The sequence below is a fragment of the Peromyscus eremicus genome, chromosome 12 (genome assembly GCF_949786415.1).
Source record: "Peromyscus eremicus chromosome 12, PerEre_H2_v1, whole genome shotgun sequence".
Taxonomy (NCBI): Eukaryota; Metazoa; Chordata; class Mammalia; order Rodentia; family Cricetidae; genus Peromyscus; species Peromyscus eremicus.
Genome location: NC_081428.1, coordinates 36,691,315 through 36,713,771, shown reverse-complemented (window position 1 = coordinate 36,713,771; position 22,457 = coordinate 36,691,315). Strand labels below are relative to the sequence as shown.

Here is a 22,457-nt window from a genome sequence, read left to right as displayed (position 1 = left end):
TGCTTCTTATTGTCATTGTGCCTATAGGCATAGGAAAAATGTTCTTACTCACATGAAGGCCAATGAAGACCATGCCCTCCCTCAGGAGAACTGTTTATAGCACATCCACTGAAGGGGTGAATAAAGTCAGACATCCACCAAATGGATGACTGCCTGCCTATTGCTGTCATTGTGGTTAATGAACTGCTGCTCTACCATGCCCATCAATGAAACACGGACGTGAAGAATTCTCCCCAGACAGCCCTTAATTCACACACACATGTGATTAAAAATTAATATGGTGAAACTGTGAGGGCTCAGGGGGCTGAGTCAAATGGCCTGACTAAATATTTTCTCATAACACTTTTCTATCTATGCATACTGATATCAGTAGGTGGGAATGTAATTTTCTAATGTAATATAAGACCTTTCCTTGAATAAATGGTCAGTTCATGTGATTCAAAACCCCTTTACTGGGATGTTAACTTTAATGGATCCGCAAGGAAAACCATTTGTCAAGATTAATGTATTTCCAAGGGATGGCTCAAGACATAATAAGTATGTTTAATGTGGCTCTAATAGTCCCAACTTCCACTTGTATTGCTCTAAGAATTTATGTCAGTTATCTTACCATTTACTCCCCCTATCCAACCATTCTTCCTCCCCACTCTCTCATTAATTTTATCATTATTATTATTGCTGATTTTATGCAATGAAAATCTGGACTGCTGGTTATTTAAATAAAGAGTGGTAAATTAGTTGGGCTAGGCATCCTTTTAAAGAAAATGATTGATAGTTAATTCCTCCCTGGCAAATATATATGCTGTGGTTCATTTTTATTAATCCAAATAGTCAATGATTCCAGAGTATATTCATAACTCATGCACACTTGTAACTTTTCTAAACCATTATTTTATCCACTAAATCCAAATTGCTGTCTATTGAAAAACATTGATGTTCTATGCTCCATGTCTTATAAAATGAAGAGAAGACATTTACATTTATTTTGATCTACTGATGCTATGATGGAAGTTACTGTATAAGAATGTGAGCTCAGGATTTCCTCCGTTCCTAGAAGGACATCTTTTTAAGACTTCTGGCCCACTGAAAGTACAAAGTACCCTCTTCGTGCCTTTTCACACATCCTCCCAGTACTTTGTAGCATCTTGTCTCAGAGATCTGCCACATATGGAAATTGATTTGCAATCTTATAAACAAAAGATATTTCCTTCCAGGTCCAAAATGAGTGGCAATAGTTATACAATAAAAAACACCACAGGCTTAACACTGACAGGGAGATATCTGAATCCTGTTCCTGACAAACTGTGGGCCAATCACTCAGCTGTTCTCAGCATATATTTCATTTTTGTAATCTATGGCCAACATTTACCAAAGTGCCTGGTAGGTAAACATCTGATTGAAGCAAACAACTTTTTTTTCTTTTATAAGGAAAATGTTTAATTGAGGGAGATCATTTACAATTTCAGAGGTTCAGTCCATTATCATCATGGCGTGCAGGCAGACATGGTACTGGCTACATCTTGATTAGAAGGTAGCAGGAAGTAGACTCAAAGCAAATAACTTTTGAACTATAATCTTGATTTCAGATGTATGTGTTGCATTAATAAAAAATTCACAACTCCATGTTTAGTCACAAGTGTGTTTTGAAGCCAAAGCACAAAAACAACATATAGCTGCATGCAGACTGTTTGTTGTTACCGTTTTTATTTATTGGTTTATTATTTATTTATTGTTACTGTTGTTGCCTGGAGACCTGAGTTTGAATGAGACAGTCCCTTTGCTTAATGTTAAGAGCTAGAATAGAGAGATTAGAAGTTCAAGTCGGTGTCAAGATGAGATTCTAGATTTTTCCCATGATAACTGTCAAACTACCAAGCTGTAATGTGCTTTGTTATACAAACTAAAACTTCATTTGAAATTGAGTGGCTCTATAGAGATGCCATTGTGTTTGACATAGGCCTTTCTGGGAGGAGCACCTCACATAGTCCTGGAGAAGGGACAGAAGCCTCTTGATGAAAGTGTCTCTCAGTCAAGAGTAAATCACAGTGCTCTTCCTGCTGTTGGGGACCCCACAATTCATGAACTCATCAAGGATTTCATTTGTACTTTCCTGGTGCAAAGTTAACAAATGAAACCACCCCAGCCGGTGTGCATTTCAGACACTTACAACATTATACCTTCTCTCCAGACAGTAGTCTAGCAATATTCTTCTGAGACATTGGGGTAGAAATTGAATAGCTCCCATAGGTAGTGTCTTAGTAAAATCTGAGTCACTTCTTCCTCCATTTGTCTCCCAGCACTCAGATCTCTTCATCTGTATTGCTCGTGTAAGAGAACAAATAAAGAAAGGACAGAAGAAAAAGAAGAAAAGGAAGGGAGAGGCTTCTAGATTCTAGAAAAGGGGAAGGAAGAGAAGAGAACAATGCTGGAGGGGAGGAGAGAAAGAAGGGGTAATGACCGACATTTACCAGCTGCTCAGAAACAGCCTCCAACATGCACTCTGAGTTTCATTTGAACTGTCATTTCATTTATGGAAGTTCAAAGGAAGTAATGGTGGCTTTTTTTTTTTTTTAGCATTCTTGATGAAAGAAAAATATGGAGAATAGTAGTCCCAATAGTACTTAAGATCAACTGAGAAAAAAATGAACTCCCTTTGATTGGAAGTTGCTCACTAAAGGACAGGCTCTAAACATGTCGGGTTTTGTGTGTTTTGGTGAAAGGAAAGGACTCTGGGAAACAGATGGTGGAAAGAAAAATCCAATGAGAACTTTAGGTGTGTGTCCAAAGCTATCATGCAGAGGTTCACACCAGCTCTGGGACACCAGATTGATTGTGTTTTCAAGGGACATGTGTTGATGATCCCGTCATGGAATGGCTGTGTCACTGAGTCTGTCTCCCCCTCTCCTTGAACTGCAGGAATCACCACGGTGCTCACCATGTCCACGATCGTCACTGGGGTGAGCGCCTCCATGCCCCAAGTGTCCTATGTCAAAGCAGTGGACGTGTACATGTGGGTCAGCTCCCTCTTTGTGTTTCTGTCAGTCATTGAGTATGCAGCAGTGAATTACCTCACCACAGTGGAAGAGTGGAAGCAGCTCAACCAGAGAGGAAAGGTACAGCTTTGCCTTGAGTGTCAACTCCTTTCAAAATGTGGCTGGCTTGGTTTCTTTTCCTGTTGCTGTGACAAAATACCCTAATGCAAACAACTTCAAGGAAAGAGGACTTATTTGGGCTCACAGTGCAAGGGCATTGACCATGATGGTGGGAATGTCGAGGCAGCGGGAGCTTGAAGCAGCTGGCCATATTGCATCCACCAGCCAGAAGCAGAGAACAATGCAAGCTAATGCCCCTTTCTTCGCTTATATCAATGGTCCTCAACCTATGGGGCGTGACCCATGGGACTGAACAACCTTTTCACAGGGATAACCTAAGGCCATTAGAAAACACAGATATTTACATTAAGATTCATAACAGTAGCAAAATTACAGTTATGAAGTAGCAATGAAACTAATTTTATGAGTGGAGTCACCACAACATGAAGAACTGTATTAAAGGATCACAGAATTAGGAAGGTTGAGAACCACTGGCTTATATAATATAGGGTCCTAGCCAGGGAATGGTACCACCCACAGTGGGAGGGACTTCGCACCTCAGACAATACAATTAAGTTGATCACCTACTGACAGGCCCAGAGGCCCACCTATCAAGTGATACTAGATTCTGTCAAAATGACAATTAGCAATAATCATCCCAGGGGCAAAGACTAACTTCTTTAGTAAACTTCTGCTTACAGTTCTTAAAACTCTTGCATTAAATCCAAATGCCTTGATAAGGGAAAAGTGAGCAAGATTGTGACAGTGTAATATGGAACCTTAATCTCTGCTCCATGCTGGCTATTCTCTTCAGCATCCTCATTCACTCTCACCAGGGGCTTTTGTGCATGAAGAATTCTTCTCAGTGTGCATTGGTCCACTGACTCTGCCCCATTAAAAAAAGGGCTTGTTGTACAAACCACATGCTTTCTAATAGATGATGATGGTAGTGGTGGTGGTGATGGTGGTGGTGATGGTGATGGTAGCTAGAATGTATTGAGTGTTCATTTTATATTGGAATTTACCAACACTTAAAGTTTTTGATTTGATTTTCATAGTCGCCCTGAGAGGTCAATGTTTTCTCACCTTCATTTCACAGAGGTAAAGTAAGTGCCTCCAAGGTCACAGAGCTAAAGTGCAGTCAGGATTAGCTTTTGAGTCTAGGACTCCAAAGGCTCTGCTCTCAACCAATAATGGTTGTTTTCCTTGTCACTTAGAAAAGAGTTAAAACAAAAAGAGGGGTTCTTCTCCCCATAATATCTCAGCAATAGGGTATCTTCTGAATTCTTAAAGTGATCATCGTTTTTTTGACATTGCTTAACAAATGTATTGGTTGTTTTTTTTGGTACTTTATTTCACCAAGGAATTGGGCATCAGTCTCCCATACTTAAGAAAACTTATATAAGATATTGCACCTCTGAATCCTAACTGATAAGATTCACCAATTTGTTTGCTAAAACTACATTCAAGAAGCAATCTCTCTGTGTGCACGTACACATGATTTTAATGAAGTATGTTCACACTGACTTTAGAGATTTTGTGTGTGTGTGTGTGTGTGTGTGTGTGTGTATAAATGTTTTGCCTGCATGTATGTTGTGTACCACATGTGTACAGTGTCCACAGAGGCCAGCAGAGGGCATATAATCCCTTGGAAATGGAGTTACAGACTCCATGGAACCTGCCATGTGAGTACTGGAAACCCAACCCAAGTCCTCTACAAGAGCAGTAAGTGCTTTTCATTGCTAAGCTACCTCTCCAGCCCCAAGGTTTGTAGATCGTCATATGAGCATTTGTGCATACTCAGAACATTGTTTGATATTTTTTTTTTCTAATGAGAGTATTTCTCATTTTCACATGGTTTTTAACATCATCTTCCACTGAGACGTCACATCAGGTCCCCTGTTTAAGTTGTGCAGAAACAATCTTCTCTGACTTATAAATGGAGAAGCAGGATCTTGAGGAAATAGAATGACTTGATAGATGATACACAGAAAAAGTGATTTCCAATTCAGGTCTCGGAGGATAATGTCAATCTTTCACTTTATGGCCTTCAATTCAAAGCCCTACAGGGTCGGAATATTTTATTCTACATGCTCGTCTTTCTTTTGTTGACTATTTGAGGCTTTGCCATGCATCCTGGGGTGCATGCAGGTATGAGGACATCATGAGCTTTCAGTTGCGTGTGGCACTAGAGGGCATTAGCTGTGTTCTTGTGTAGCCTAACTTGGCAGGACGGAGGTAAAACCTCAGCTTCTATATAGCTATCTGACATGATGTTGAAGCCACTGGTCCTTACCAACACTGGAGATAGGAATGGTTTGCACAATATGTGTCATGAAAGACAAGTGGGGGAGATTGTGTACAGAGGGAAAGATGTTTTCCTTTGTTTTAATGTGGTGAGTAGTTAATCCAAGGACCAGACGCTGCAGTAGACTGAGATCACTCATCTATTTCTTTGATTCTGAAGTATGCCTTCCGGCTCTTACCTGCCTCCCACCTAAAAGTTTTTATTATTAGTTAAATTTGTTCTTTAACAATTTTCCACATGGACATTATACACACTGACTGCTTTTACCAGATCGTCTCCTGTTCTGAAATTCATGCTGATTCATTTTAGTTTTTTTTTGTTATTAGTAAGAAATTTTCTATTCATTTTACATACCAACCACAGATTCCCCTCTCCTCCCTCCTCCCTCCTCCCTCCTCCCTCCTCCCACCCCCCAGCCTTCCCCTCCAACTCATCCCCCATTCCCACATCCTCCAAGGCAATGTCTCACATGGGGAGTCAGCAGAGCCTGGTACATTCAGTTGAGGCAGGTCCAAGCCCCTCTCAATTTAACCAAGGCTGATATATGAAGCTGTCTGTTGGAGCTTGTTGGGCTCAGTAGTGGATCCTCAACTCAAGACAATTATCTCCCTCTTCCAGAATCTATCAATAACCAGTAGTTAATCTGTAATGCGTAGGTCTCCGTGAGCTCTTCCTTCATCCAGACTAGTTATTGATGGGGCAGTTTGTTGTGTGGCCGGTGAAGGCACCCACAGTTCATCTGTGTTCATGATTTTGTAGTACAGAATCTAGAGGGTGGCATTTATCAGCCATTCACCACATCTCCAAGTTCTTCTGTACCTTCTATTCCCTCTTACACAGTGTTTCCTGACCTTTATAGGAGGTAGTGTGGATATCTTGTCCAGGGATGAGCCTTCACTCATCACTTATTCTTGGCACCTTAGGTAGCCATTAAGTCTACAGTCACTGCAAGGAGAGACTTGTCTGATTAAGGCGAAGCGTAGCTTTTGCCTATGTGTGTAAACATGGATATTTAAAAGGCGGTCTGATGCTGTGTTAATTTAATTAAACAGTAGTAGTAAGTTCCCTTTCTTGAGCCTATTACTTCCCCAGGTTGTTAAGAAGGAAGATAGTACCGTACACGGGCCTTAAATCTAAACAGAAGTTGATTTTTTAACTCCAACAGCCATGCCACTAATGTGTTGGTGTGTCTATCTTTCCTGTCAGGCTGGTTTTGTGGTTTGTAGGATTTGCAGTTGGGTGAGACATTTGAGCCTCTTCTCCCCCGCTAGCCTGCATAGCACATTCCAGGACTTGGAAAGGTAAATAGCAGGCAGGAGGTTTACAGCTCAGTTTGAACTTACTTTCACTATTTGTATGGTGTGTTCAACAATAGGATCTTATACCCTAGTTGTTGTGAACAACCAAGAGGGCTGACAAGAACTTGCATAGTTTGAGGGCCTTTGGGGGGCCTCCCTGAACAACTCCTATGACAGTATCCCATGTCTACAAATGGGAATTTGTTTAGTTAACCCACAGCTTCTAAGGAGGAGAATTATCTGGCTATGCATGGTAACTCCCTTCATCTCTCTTTTCTATTTTTAATTTGGGTTACAAGGAGTAGACTTCCATATGCTTTTTCACATACACACACACACACACACACACACACACACACATCTCAGCCACCCACTAAAGACCAGGAACTGAGAAAACATCACAGGTAATAATTTTTAAAACTGTCCTTAGTATTGAACTTAGCCCAGAAAGGAAAAGGGAAGTTACTTTATATTATCTGTCATCAGAGAACTCAGTCTGTAACAGTCAGATCTGTGGTCTAGAGACAAAAAGTAAAGACCATTTCTAAATCTGTTCCTGTCACACAGCTCACTTACAAACCTGGGAAAATAGTAGCTTGTTGGTAAATTGTAGACTATAAGCTTTGATCAATGACCTGGGTAATTCTAGATTGTCAATATGGAGAAAGAAAATAATACTCCTGTTCCTTAAAGATTAGTCTTCTTAAACATGCTGATAGCATTTATTCAGATAAAAAGTAGACAACAGATGAGATGGCCCAGTGGTTATTCTGGATAGGAAAAAAACCACTGACAATATTGTAGCTATTATATACTTAAATTTTTGATTGAACATTATAAGACTTTCAGTCTTAACTTCAGTGCATCTTTATTTTGTCCATATTTAATTTATTACAGAGATTTCCTGTTCTTAAAACAAAAACAAGTAATGTCATTCAAATGTATGGGTCCCCAGTGGTTTAGTTAAGTGACTGCATAGAAGCCTCTGTGTCTTTTCAATTCAGTAAAATATCATAGTTTTAAATTGCAATGAACCAAAAACACTTTTTGATAGAGTTGACTCTGTATCCTCCAATTTAAATTCTGAATAATTTTGTCTAGAGTAGCCTTTCCATATTTGCTCATTTTTCAACTCCCCCAAAGATCAAGAAGGATTTTATTTTCTCCAAAAGCAATTACTAACAGCTGCTTCCTAGACACTGCTCCATGCTAGTGAGTGCTACTACCTTCCAAAGCAAAACTCAAAAGAAAAAAATCAACACAGATTCAATCAGGCTAGAAATCATTGATAATTCTTCTTCAGAAAAATAAGCCAATTTCATTTTAGTTTATTGGGTTTTGTTAGCATCACTTAGAAGTAGTTTTAGGCAAAAATGGGAAGGACTGGATAGTTTTATTTTAAAGAACAAATAAAACCCTTTCACTAACTCACCCGCAACTGGAGTCTAAGTAGGCAGTTACTATTGTTCTGGTTTGAGACCAGAAACTAAAACAAAAGACATGGATCTATGTATTATTACGTTCACGTTAAAGAGAAAAAGTAAGTTGGAAAGCTAATCCAAGGAGCCTATATTGATGCTGTAAAAAATCATATTAACCCTCAACTCACAAAGCCATGACAGACTGTACATGTTATCAGAACAAAGAGGAGTGCAAATATCTGGGGCAACTGTGTATCAGTTCAGGATAGTATTAGAAATTATTGACATTGTACTTGTATAACATTATGTGATGCCTAAATACCACATGGAATTAAATATACACCTCATTGCTACCTCAGAATTTGTAAGACGATGCTTCCCACTTATTATTAAATGATTCTTTTAGTCAGATGCCAGAAGCAAAACTAGAATTCTGTTTTTTAATAATGGGCAAGACAAGTTTAATGTTCATGGAAACTATTTAATATCTGACTTACATTTTCTGTAGTTCCTTTCCATAACATCATTTTTTATGACTTACTAAAGAAAACTCTTTTTGACAGATTTCTGGAACATACAATATTGATGCAGTTCAAGCCATGGCCTTTGATGGCTGCTACCATGACAGTGAGACTGATGTGGACCAGACTTCATTCTCTCTACACTCAGAAGAAGACTCCATGAGAGCAAAGTTCACAGGGAGCCCCTGTACAGATTTGTCTCGGATAAAGAGAAAGTCTATGGGAGGAAACGTTGGTAGAATCATCCTAGAAAACAACCATGCCATTGATACCTATTCTAGAATTGTATTTCCCATCGTTTATATAATATTTAATTTGTTTTACTGGGGTATATATGTATGAAGAGCACTTTTTTGCTTGCTGACTTTTTTCTCTTTGCAGTACTTAGGATCTTGCATGTGCTAAATAAGTGCTCTACCATCCCCAGCCTGAAGGGGAATTTTTAATGTAAACTTCTATTGGAGTCAGATGGTGTTATTTACCTCCTGGATATGAGTTGGACAGTTAAACTGGGATAGAGCCAGTCATGTCTTTTGGCCTAAAGAACATGTAAAAGCTGGTTGATTTATAGTTAGTGCAATGTTCAGAGTCCTGGGGGAAATTTGGCTCTATAAATAAAGTATCACAGGCATGTGTATTATGGAGGGAACTTTTCCATCAAGAGTAAATATTTTGTAACTATTTTTTCCTGACCTTCTCTTTTCATGAAAATGATCTTTTTTTTAAAACTAGAGAATAAAGCTGGACTATGACATTTATTCAAGGAAAACTGATTTCTTGGTGTCTGCCAAGTGACAAGTGACATTGTCCTAAGGGAGAACATCCATCTTCACGTGGTTCCATCCTCACACAACTGAGAGTCCTGTAAACAGCTCCCTTCTTTTATCTCCAGTCACATTTTCTATATATTATACTTCATATATGATTGAGTTTAAAATGGAAAAAATATTTAAGCTTCACTCAGTCTTTTTTTGTAATATTATATTCACCTCCAGTCATCAGTAACAGTATTTAGTGTTTTGTAAATGGGGTATAGGTTTTATAACTTCATTTATGTTTATATTAGTTACTTTTCTGTAGCTGTGATGTAACATAATTGCTGTGGGATATTCTCTATGCTGTGAATGTGTTGCTCTGATTGGTTAATAAATAAAGTGCTGATTGGCCAGTAGCCAGGCAGGAAGTATAGGCGTGACAAGCAGAAAAGAAAATTCTGGGAACAGGAGGTCTGAGGCAGGAGATGCTGCCAGCTGCCACCATAAGTAGCAACATGTAAGATACCAGTAAGCCATGAGCCATGTGGCAAGGTATAGATTTATAGAAATAGGTTAATTTAAGATGTAAGAACTAGATAGCAAGAAGCCTGAGCCATTAGGCCAAACGATTTAAATAATATAAACATCTGTGTGTTTATTTGGATCTGAGTGACTGCGGGCCCTGGGGCAGGACTGGAGATAACTCCAGCTACACATAATGACCAAAGCAACTTTTAGGAGAAAGAGTGTATTTGCTCTTCCAGTTCTAGAGGGATAAGAGCCCATGATGGCAGAGAAGCATGACAGCTAACAGCAGACACAGTGATAGAAGGAGCCAGATGGGAGCTTACATCTTCCAACCACACGCAGAGTGAACTGGAAAAGGGCTCAGATCTTTACACTCTCAAAGCCTGTCCCCAGTGATGTAATTCCTCCAACATTTGCTCAATTTCCCCTAAACGGTGCCACATGAGCCAATCCACGGAAGACATCCTCACTCAGACCACCACAGTACTTGTGTAAGTTTCCTTCATAAAATGTTGATTGGCCACACCTACATGTGTCAGGCACTTCATTAACTGTTAGGTACCAAGAAAAAAAAAAAGAGAAAAAGAAATGACCTCTTCTTCTTCTCCTGAATGGAGAGCCGTGAAAGAATGGCAAACTTGGTGGTTGTGAGCATGGAGTCGGGAGCCTTGTCCGAACAGGAGGATGTCAACGGAGGGAAAAGAGCATCCCGTGAAGAGACTCTCCACTCATAAACAACTGAGGGCAGTTTGGACATCACACCAAGCAAAGATATTGAGTGAGATGTATTTTCATTGCAGCAAGTAAATCAGGCCAAGTGGGCATTACATACATGTTGTTCAGTAGAAAATCTTCCCAAGAAGGCATTCATCTTTCCGATTGGCAGTGTACCCGATTCGGTGTGGGGTATTTGATTTAAAAGGCACACTTTAGAGAAAATCCCTTGGCAGGAAATCAGAAAATTTCCCCTTTTTATTTTGATTGCTGAAATGAATTAAGAGAATAAATTAAAGGAGTCATTCTAATGCATTGCCTCTTATTTTTATCGCACAGTCAAACAAAGCGGTTTGAATTCTTCATTGCCGGTTGAAGAAACAAATAATTTCTTGCAAGACTGACAGTAACATTGCTTTTTACTCTTAGGAGCCACATAGGTTTCAAAAAATTATCTCTCCCTCTTGGGTATGAAGGAGTAAAATAATTCTTTCTATATTATGTGTTTTCTGGTATACATACTAATTCTGAGAAACTTAATTTTATTTTCTTAATTATTTCAAAATGGAAAAATACAATTTTTCCAATTCTTTCAAAACTTCTCAGAGATTGTATTTTTTTCTAGGATACTATCCAAAGAAATGAGACAATATTTATTTTAAACCCTATCCATTTAATTGTAAATAGATGATAATTTAATTTTTAAATTATATATTTAATGGCTGTTAGACTTGACTTAATAAGGATACTTTTATAGGGTTATGTTTTGGAAATATAGTAGAAATTACTATCCTAGATGGTTGAAGATTTATAACTATTAATTACTGTGGTAACAGTTGGATTATATTTATAACTTTGACAAATTCTATGTGTGATTAAAAAAGAAAATAATGTAGAAACAGAAACAGCCCCACTGTTTCCTTCATCCAGTTATCTGGCTCTTCAGAGATGTCTGTTTTTCACATACTTTGAATTGCAGCACTCACAATGCCAAATGCTTCCCCTGAGCATATTCATTCCACTGTTTTAAATTAGATGCGTCATGGGATACACTTGCAATCTAGGCTAGAAGACTAGGCCTCTATCACACTCCACATATTCCCTATGTTCTCTTGAGGGCCATTAATGCACAACTGTTGGCCAATCAAATGTAACTCTTGCTAATATCTAGAAACACAGGCAGTATATTTTCCAGTAATAAATGTCTAACACTTAGAAATAAAATCAGTTTACTGCACCAGGGAATTATCAGACCATTCAGAATGAGCTGCAAGGATGTTAGCTGGTATGCTTCTCATCAAATCCACCATTTGTGAAACAGAACTGTTCCCGGTAGCTCCATTGCTACGAGGGAGAGACAAGATTTCTGGGGTAGGTTCTTATTTCAAGAATGAAAGCACGGTTATCTGGAAAATATATATGTGACAGAGAGCATTTAATAGTTACCTCATTTCAATTTTCACCTCATTTACTGATCACAATCCTGAACAGACTGTGCATGAGTGTTCACAGAGGGATAAGCCTGGATAAAATGGGAGGATTTCAGAACATAAGCTGCTTTGTAAGATTTTTTTTAAGCTAGCCAGCTTGTAAACTTGCCTAAATATAGAAATGGGCAGGTTTACAAAGACTACTCAAGGAAACCTATGAAAGGGTATATGTGAACACTGGTTTATGGTTTTGTTATAATTAGAAAAGTATAGCTTCACTATTTAAAAAAATAGATAGCAATTGATTAAATATGTCTACCAAAAACTAGACATTTAATATTTTAATTATATTATTTGAGGTTTTCTTTTAATAGCATCTTTTTTCTTTTTCAGTCTAATTATACTTGGTTTTCTCCATGTTTTATTATCATAATAGTTAAATTTCAATTCCAGTATTTTTCTTTTACTTTTTATTTTTTATTGAAAATAGATTCTTTTCACATACAATACAACCCAACCACAGTTTCCCCTCCCTCCACTCCTCCCAGCTCCCCACCACCACCTCCCCTCTTCCCCAGATCCACTCCCCTTCTGTCTCCCATTAGAAAAGAACAGGCCTCCAAAGGACAGCAACTAAACATGACAAAATACAATAAGGCAAGGCAAGAGCCCTCACATTGAAGCTGAACTAGGCAACATAACAGGAAGAAAAGAGTCCCAAGAGCAGGCAAAAGAATCAGAGACAAGCCACCTGAAGTCATGTTGCTGTCACGGCGGCCATGTTGCCACGGGAGGCAATGTTGATGTCTTTGGCCATGATGACATCTTTGATCTGTACTGCCAGAAACCAGGTGGAAGTTCATGATCTGTGCTGCCACTGACTGTAAAGGGCAAGGAAGCTTCTTTTGCAGTGGTATTGATGACTGCAGATTCACAGTGGAGAATGAGAGAGATATAAGGCTTTTGTGACAACCTTGTTCCCTACCTCCACTCCCACCCCATTCCCCAAAAATGTATTGGCAGGAAGCCATTGAAGAGAACTCTTTCAAAATGTGATAGGGATCCTGAAGTATAGTTCTACACAGTTGATGGCTTCTGGCAGGAGTAGGAGTAAGGAAGTAGGAGTAAGGAGTAAGAAAACTCAGTTTTCTTTAAGAGACTGGCCACTAGGAATGTGACCATGCTCCAGTTAATATATGGCTAACACAAATTGGACTTGGTATTTTCTTCTTCTTTTTTTCTTCTTTTTTCTGGGAGGAGTCACAAGGGGGAGTTGGACCTGGGAAGACAGGGAAGTAAATGTGATCAGGGTGCATTATGTGAAACTCCCAAATAATCAATTAAAAATATGTTGAAATTAAAGAGTCAGAGACAAACCCTATCCCACTGTTAGGAGTCCCACAAAAATACCAAGCTAACAGCCACAACGAAGGACCTGGTGCAGACTCATGCAGACCCTATGCTTGCCCTTCAGTTTCTGTAAGCCCATGTGTGGGGGAAGGAGGTCAGGAAGAGATGGTCTTTGGGATCCATGGGAGATGAGGATGATTGATGGGAGGAGGCCTGCAACTGGTGTTCTGTTGCAGCCCTAGGAAGGAGCCTGAGGGGTTGGGTCTGGGGGACAGAAAGCACCATTTTTTTTTCTAATGGAAATTTTGTATATACTTTTATTTACTACTAAGCATTTACATTGCTGTTTATCTTACACCTTCTCCTGTGTCTGTAGTGACAGCAGACTGGGGACTTGAACTTCTTAAGTTACCTCCTATCGAGAAATGTATCCACATTGTGCCATTCATGGACAGGCTTTCTTCTTTGATTTAGAAACAACTCTCTGTGCCTCTTTTCCTGCAAACAAAATAAAAATGATATCAAGTGTGTTACTGAATGAATAGATGGTCTGTAGTTCACCTAGTCTATTTTTACCTGCAAGGCGTCAGAATCGTTTCCCATCGTATATTTTCATAACATTAAAATATTTAGAGATGAAATCAGCTTTGAAAACAAATGAATTTCTAGTTGTATTCAAATTTCAGCATTTTTTAAAAATAAGAATGCTCCCCTCTTCATTTTTTTTCATTAGAACCTGCCACATCAGTTTTTCCCACCTGTCTGCCCAGAAGTTCTGGGTACAGATTAGTATCAGGAGAAGCACTTAGCTAATTTTTATCCTAAGTGGAATTGACACTCTCTTTTATCATAAATTGGAATTATATAAAATGCTTGTTTTAAAGTCACTCCTATTTATTGAAAAGCTGCTCATGTCTACAACTCCTACTGCAGCCACACACTTTTGCTGTGGTAGTAAATAGCAGAAAATGTGAGATTGAAATGTTTGCATACAAGTTGTCACAGAACCATAATCTGTGGCTGCACTGTCTTGATTCTTGCAACTGCGTTAGTCTTCCTGAAAAAAGCTTCTCATTTTTAACTGTGCAGTGCATGATCCTACCATACTGACATGGAGATGAATGAGAAAAATAGTTATTCCTAAGATATAATTATTAGAACGTAAAATTCCAGTGAGATCATACAACTGCCCGAAATATGCAAGAGAAAGGTACTATTTCAAATAGACCTCTGTACCTGAGGCAACTGTAATTTCCTGACAATCAATGTCACTCTTCTATGACCTCACTTATGAAATGAAGCCACCTCTTTTGAATCACATGAACGTGTCCTTTAAAAGTATCAATGTATCAGGTTCTACTCAATTTCAAAAGCCTATCACTTTTTCAACTGCAGTTTGATTCTCTTGGATTTAACAAAAAATCTTTTCAACATTCTTCACCTCTTTGAAAGTCAAAACAGTGGATGTTTATGAGGGTGACTTATTCATGCTATTACAGTAGGAAAGACATACACTAATGAAGAACACCTTACAGTAAAGGAAGGGACCCAGAAGAGTCAAGAAGGAAGACAATCATGAGCCTTGTTGTCTTAGGGCTGAGGCCTGTCTTATCTTACAGTACATAAAATCATCATGGCCATTCCCTGGAATGATGGGGGCATTTATTGAAATGCAACACTAGCCACCAGTGCTAGTTCAACCTCCTGCTGTACTGTAATGTCACTGTTCTGTGATGGAGCCCAGTGTAGAAGAGACACTTCATAAGCTGAGAAAAACTATACAAGTTTTTTTTTTTTTGCAATATACTGATCATTGTTGTAGCAAATATCGAAGTCAGCTTAACTATCAGTTAGTTTATCTGAAAAATATGATGACACTTTTCATCATAGGATCAGTGCAACTTGTTATGGAAGATATTTTCTACAAAAATGTTGCAAAGCCCTTTTAAACAAATTTGTCACTAGTTGAAAACTCCTTATCTTGAGCAATAAAGAGTGGGTGAGTCTGAAATGGCATTACACTTCCATTGTGAACCAAGAAGTCTTTCTAACGTTTGATAGACAAGCCTGTATCCTTTAAAAGTAACATCATTTCCCAAACTAGCTAAGTCAACAAGGAAGGAAGAAAAGAAAAGGAAGGAAGTGTTCGCCCCCATTCACTGCTTCTCTTACCTTATCAGAGAACATTAATTCAAGCATTTATGAGCATTTCACACTTCAAAGGGGTGCTATAGCCACAAAACCACACATCAAATAAATTTTTAGGACAATCACACTATACCAAAATAACTTAAAATATGTTGAATTAGGTTGTGTCTCTGGGTGAGGTCATATTTATATTAAATATTGGATCAATGAGAAAAGAATATAGTTTTTAAATAAATGTGGGACTCAGAGATCAGGAAAAAAAGATAATGTTTTGTGAGAATGAGTTCTAATAATTGAATGTGATTTAGAAAAGATAATGTAATTTAGATGTAGGAACAAATACAAGACAAAGGAATGACAGGTAGAAACTGAAAATATGGTTGGTCCACAAAATGACCTTCTTAAAGTCTGATATGGTACATATCTTGGAAATGATTCCAATTTGAAGATTCTATCTATCTATCTATCTATCTATCTATCTATCTATCTATCTATCTATCTATCTTATTCTAAGTAACATCCCAATAAAGACTGAAGTAATCTAATGGTTCTTGTTTATTTCTATGAAGGATGGTGGTGAGTGTGACCTTTGATAATCAAAGCAATTAGTTGCATGTAGGCCACCAAGTAATCAAAACAACATGTCAACTTAGAAAATCAGCACACTTTTTTGAAGTTTTTCATTATTTGATTCTGTCCCAATATTATCATTAACTCCTTTGGTTGTGGTTGAGTTGTGCTGATGGAATTATTCATGAGTTTTACTTAGTTAATATGGACTACATATGTATTATATTACTGTACCATGTTTTATATAGAATAATTTGACCTCATTGTAGGTGTAGATAGAACAAAGATTTATTTATTTTTATTAATTACTGTCACAGGAGGTATACTGCTATTCCTCTTTGGCTCCTCAGCAGATCCCAGTGCTTTGGGGTTACTTAGTTATTAATCAGTTGCTTAATAAATAGCCACCTAAGTAAAGACATGCATTTATGTATTGCAAAACACTTTGTTACTACAGACATATTTTCAGGCATTATGGCAGTTTGAATGGAATAGCCCCCATAGGCCATATTTGAATGTTTAGTCAGTAAGGAGTGACATTACTTGAGAAGGATTAGGAGATATGACCTTGTTGTAGGAAACGTGTCACTGTAGGGGTGGGCTTTGAGGTTTCCTATGCTCAGAATACCACTCAGTGCCTCAGTTGACTTCCTGCTGCCTGCAAGATATAGGACTCTCAGCTACTCCTCCAGCACCATGTCTGCCTGCATGGCATCATGCTCCCTACCATGATGATAATGAATTGAATCTCTGGAACTGTAAACTGCCCCCTCAATTAAATATTTTACTTTATAAGAGTTGCTGTGGTCGGCTGGGTGGTGGTGGTGCATGCCTTTAATCCCAGCACTCGGGAGGCAGAGGCAGGCGGATCTCTGTGAGTTCGAGGCCAGCCTGATCTATAGAGCAGGTTCCAAGACAGGCTCAAAAGCTACACAGAGAAAGCCTGTCTCAAAAAAAAAAAGAGTTTCTGTGGTCATGGTGTCTCTTCACAGCAATAAAAACCCTAACTAAGACACCTGTGTAGAGGGCACAGAGATCTGTGTGCTCACAGATAAGCACTAGGGAAACCAGGAATGTCAAACATGCTCCAAAAGTGGAGATGTATAACCCATTTTTCACCCAGAAGGCTGGGGATGGATGTGTTTAATAGCCTGGTGTGTTGTACAATATTATTTTAAGGTGTGTTACTTTTGTTTATGTTGCATTTGTTTAACTCCGTGAAGCTATGTTACTGTGCCTGTCTAAAATAACTGATGGTCTAATAAAGAACTGAACAGTTAATAGGAAAGCAGGAGAAAGGATAGATGGGGCTGTCAGACAGAGAGAATATATAGAAGGAGAAATCTGGAGGAAAAAAAGAAAGAAGTAGCCAGAGAAGGAGGAGGACTCCAGGGGCCGGCCACCCAGCTACACAGCAAGCCACAGAGTAAGAGTAAGATTTACAGAAGTAAGAGAACAGGAAAAGCCCAGAGACAAAAGGTAGATGTGATAATTTAAGTTAAGGAAAGCTGGCAAGAAACAAGCCAAGCTAAGGCCATCATTTATAATTAAGAATAAGCCTCCATGTGATTTATTTGGGAGCTGGGTGGCAGGTCCCCCAAAAAGATTAAAAAAAAAAAAACGATGCTGATATCCTCCCTGCTCTCTGTATGGCCAGGCCACACCTGGCTGCTCTAGACTCTTACGTTTATGTCAGTCATCCTCCCTAGACTCTTATCTTCAGCACTGTTTCTCTGTCATAAAGAACCCATCTTTATGTCACATGTACTTTATAAATGAGAGTGGGGGTAGCTAATAGCCTGATGACCTTTGTGCTATCTGTATAATCAAAACCATACCACATCCTAGCCCAGACTGTTTAGATGTCACATGTAGTCAGTCTATAGAACCCATGTATACATACTTTAAAAGGAATATCAATGCAGTCATGTCTTAAGCTCTGTTGTGTACATGGGATTAAGTTAATTATCACCAGGAAACTTTTTCCAAATTGTGCTGTACATTAAAGATGCCTAAAACAAACTGCCTAGTGTCAGATTCTAGACGTCTGAACCAACACTGTATAATGAGTTGTGTTGAACTGGACTTCCTTCTTGCCTCACATGGATTGACACTTGGCTGGCCTTGGTGGCCATAGAGCCCCCTGCACATCTGTATACTAGAATGGCACTGAAGGGCCTAAAGGACAAGTGACCTTATGCACTCACCCTTCAATCCAGCAATGCAGTACAACATTTAACAGTAAAATCAAGCATTCACCGTGGTAGTGAAGGAGATACTGCAATGGAAAAGAATACTTTAATATTTTAATACTTTTAATGGCAGTTTTTAAAACTAATTGCATTTTCTGTTTGTTTGGGGTTCCACAAATTATATACCTGGCTCTGGTAGTCTGTGTTATAATATTAATTCAGGTGAGAATTCTTTGGGAGGTCTACACATTAGGGTTCATTGAAATTAACTTTAGGTCTTGGCCTGATCTTGTGCTGACTGCCATGTCTCCTTTCCCGTTTGGGTCAGCACATCTCCTAACGACTGGCTTTCTTCACCTGCTGTGTCACCTTCTAGATGGTCTGAGCCCAGTTCGTTTCCACAAACAGCCCAGAGCATACCTAAGCACTCCGCAATGAGTGTCAGAGCAGGCCGCTCACTGGGCTTTATGCCTCTGACTGCTGTTTGGGACAAGACCAGCTTCCCATCTTTGGGATCTTCAAGGAAAGCAGCAGCTATTAACACTGATTGCAATTCACGTTTCACCCACAAAGCTCTAGAGCCATGCCTTAGTGTAGCTAGAGTTTTCCTGCCTGGCCCACAGTCAGGACAAATCTCTCTCACCTGCCAGTCCCACAGCCGCTCAGACCCGACCAAGTAAACACAGAGACTTATATTGGTTACAACCTGTATGGCCGTGGCAGGCTTCTTGCTAACTGTTCTTACAGCTTAAATGAATCCATTTCCATTAATCTACACCTTGCCACATGGCTCGTGGCTTACCGGCATCTTCACATGCTGTTTCTCATCGTGGAGGCTGGCAGTGTCTCTCTGACTCAGCCTTCCACTTCCCAGCTTTATTCTCCTCCTTGTCCCGCCTATACTTCCTGCCTAGCCACTGGCCAATAAGTGATTTATTTACTGACCAATCAGCAACACACTTGACATACAGACCATCCCACACCTTAGGAATTCCAGATCCTTGCAACAGTGCTGGGATCTTCTGTAAGAGCTGCTCCAATGAGAGCAGAGGGGTAGATCTCCAGTTCTGCACCCAGCCAGCAACCCTCCTAAAGAAACACCAAGTCTCTGTACAAGCTTTGGAGTTATTGTTACTTGGCTTATGGAAGGAGGTGACATGCTATTTAAATTTCCTGTCAGGCTCATGACCTGCAACTTTCCCAAATTTTGTACATCTCAAATTTCCCTTAAATTTCCAATCTTGCCTTTGGGTAGCTTGAACATAGATAATCATCATAAGACCTCTTTGGGCCCTTTTATTTACCTTCTGAAGAACATAGTAAAATTAACTTCAGCATAGTATAAATCTAAAAGTTGCGAGGGGGGGGGGGGGATACTGCCAGAAGAAATGCTCTAATGTCTAGGAATTTTTAGGCTGTCACAACTGGGGTCCCAGCACTTTGCATCTAGTGCATAGATGCCAAGGATTCTGCTCAGACCCTACAAAGCAAAGCACAACTTTCCACACAAAAACTTACTAAACTAACATGGGTACCAAGAGGACCGAGATCAAGGAACCCTGCTGAAGGGCTGGGGTACATCTCAGTGGTAGAGAACTTTTCCTGGCATGGCACGGGCAGTGTTTGGTTACCAACCCTAGGGGACCTGGTCTAACGTTATTAAAAAATTGGGCTGCTAAGGTTAAATCCTTCATTCTTCCTATGACTCTGTAGTAGGCTTTTACTGATAATTTAGTCTCTTGCTGTCTGTTCCCTCACATGCGGAGAAGCAGCTACAGTTCTTCCTCAGAGTTTTTTTGTGTTTATTAGTAATCTTCATGAGAAGCCTTCAAAATGGGGCCTGGGAAAATGCTAAGTGTCTCCAGTGTGTCACTTTAACTAAAATTTCAAGTGAAAAAATCTCATTTGGTGTACTCTTCTGTTATCCCATAGAATTTACGTAACTTTTAAAGAATAAATAGCAGTATATAATTTTCTCTCTTACAGTCCTGTTTCTATATTCAAAAGCAGTTTATATTCAGAAATTTGCTCCTCATCTTGTTGGAAGTTCAAGCAATGTCATTTATAGATTGTCAGTCCCTGAGTACTACTACTTTGAGCATTGGTCACTTTTAGTTCTTGATGATTTTTTAAAAGACTTATTCATTACTTTATGTGTATGTGTTTGTGCCTGAGCATATGTATGCACACCGGCTGCATGTAGAAGTCATTGGAAACCAGAAGAACAGATTGGATACCCAGGAACTGGCAACAGAAGTGGTCTGAGCCATCCACCATGGCGATGAAAACTGAACTTGAGTCCTCTGCAAGAGCAGTAGTAAGTGTTCTCACCCACTGAGCCATCTCTCCAGGCCCCATTCATGATCATTACAGAAAGAAAAAAACAGAAAAATGAACCTACCGTCCCGATGCTGGGCTCTGTCCATCTATACAATACTAGAAAACATCTTCAATACAATCTCATTTACTTCTTTACAAGTGCCCCTAAAGATGACCATAAGGTACCTAAGAGGGAGTACATCTCATTTTACATAACAACCAAGAAAAAGTCTGTCTCAAGGCTTATGGGTAACATAGTAGGTAACAAAATATCTCAGTAAGGAAAATAGCCATATGCTCACCTCCTGTTTTGAGCTTATGGAGAAGGGAAGTCTGCAGCATTTAGTAAGAAAGTGTTATGCAGTCTAAATCACTTTGCTATAGGCACAGACGGCAAAAGAAGTTATACTATAAGCAGTAAAGAAAATAGGAAAGCTAACTCAGTTCTATAAACACAAGTAATAAACACTTGGTAATCTCAAAATGAACTAAGCACATTTCCTATCCCCTATGGATTTATATGATTACATGAATATGTAAAATTATTCTAATCAGTGATGGTATATATTTATCAAATCAAATATTTTGAGTTCTGAGAGATTTATCATATGTAGAATCTTGGAAGACCTTGGGCTGGGCCATTCTTAAGCAAATTTGGCTTTTCTGAAGTTACTAAAAGCCAAAGATTATTGCAAGGTGATGTGACTGCGTTAGTTTGTCTTACTTGATGAGTTTCATCATAGAGCCAACTGCACTTAATTCATGCTGCGGAGATATTTTTTAGATGCTATGTGGGATTTGTCAAGTTCCTCTCAGGAGAATAGCACCTTGCAGTTTTGGGACTCTTTGGCTTACTCTGTGTCACTCAGAGCTCACAGCAGCTTTCTTAGACAGGTGAAAATGAAGCACTTTCACAGCTACAAAAACAGAAGTTTGAAGAGAATAAGGATAGGCAGCTTGAGTTCCATAGCCTGAATGTCGGCCTACCCCAGATGTAGATAGTGAAATAAAGTCACCAATGTCAGTAGCACGGCCTTTGGGATGAGATTAAATGTAACGTGAATTTTAATTGACCTACAAAATTGAGGTTATTTTTGTTATACTGTATATATGATATAAATATGATAAGATAAAAGGGTAGATTATTGAATCTACTTTTAAACCAACTACTAGTTTTAAATATTTTACATTGATATGGATCTTTGTGTATTGATACAAATTTGAGATTATTTTCATTAGAACATACTGTACATACATTTCTATTCTTGTTCAAGGTGTTGTACCTATGTAACTCATTTAACAATGTCATGCAATTTTCTAATCTTTGAAAATTATTATTACCAACTAATTAGTATATAAAAATGCAAGTTAGTAGTTAGTCATTACAATCAAACTTGTAGTCATATTAGATATGTTTTCAAGATCAGAGATATATTTTAGATAGATTGTCTTCAAACACTTGAGAGATCTAAAGAATATGGCATTTAAGATCTTTTAATGACATAGGTTCTTTTTTAATGATAATGAGACATATCTCTTCCTGGTAGCACCAATCTACTTCAGAGAAGATGATGGGCATTGAAGAAACTTCATATGGAGTTTACTTCCTTTGTGGCAAAAGTTAGCCACTGGGCAAGAAAAATGCCCTTGCTTCGACTGCTGACAGTATGCTGTCCAAAGTGGACAAGCCAGACACAAAAGAAAGTGACTGCCAAATTTTGCCAAGACAAGGTAGGACAGCCCTTCAGTATATACTGCTTCACAAAATAGTCTGTCAGATATTCTAGGCCTGTAGGTTGAAGATGGATCAC

At 38.9% G+C, this 22,457-nt stretch overlaps 1 protein-coding gene across 1 annotated transcript in view; it reads left to right on the top strand.

Moving 5' to 3' along the window:
- Positions 1-8,982, top strand: part of Gabrr3 (gamma-aminobutyric acid type A receptor subunit rho3) — a 51,328-nt gene extending 42,346 nt beyond the window's left edge. The window contains exons 8-9 of the mRNA XM_059277631.1: positions 2,917-3,113; positions 8,683-8,982. Coding sequence (XP_059133614.1) covers positions 2,917-3,113; positions 8,683-8,982 — 497 coding nt within the window. The remainder of the gene's footprint in view (positions 1-2,916; positions 3,114-8,682) is intronic.
- The last annotated feature ends 13,475 nt before the right edge of the window (positions 8,983-22,457 follow it).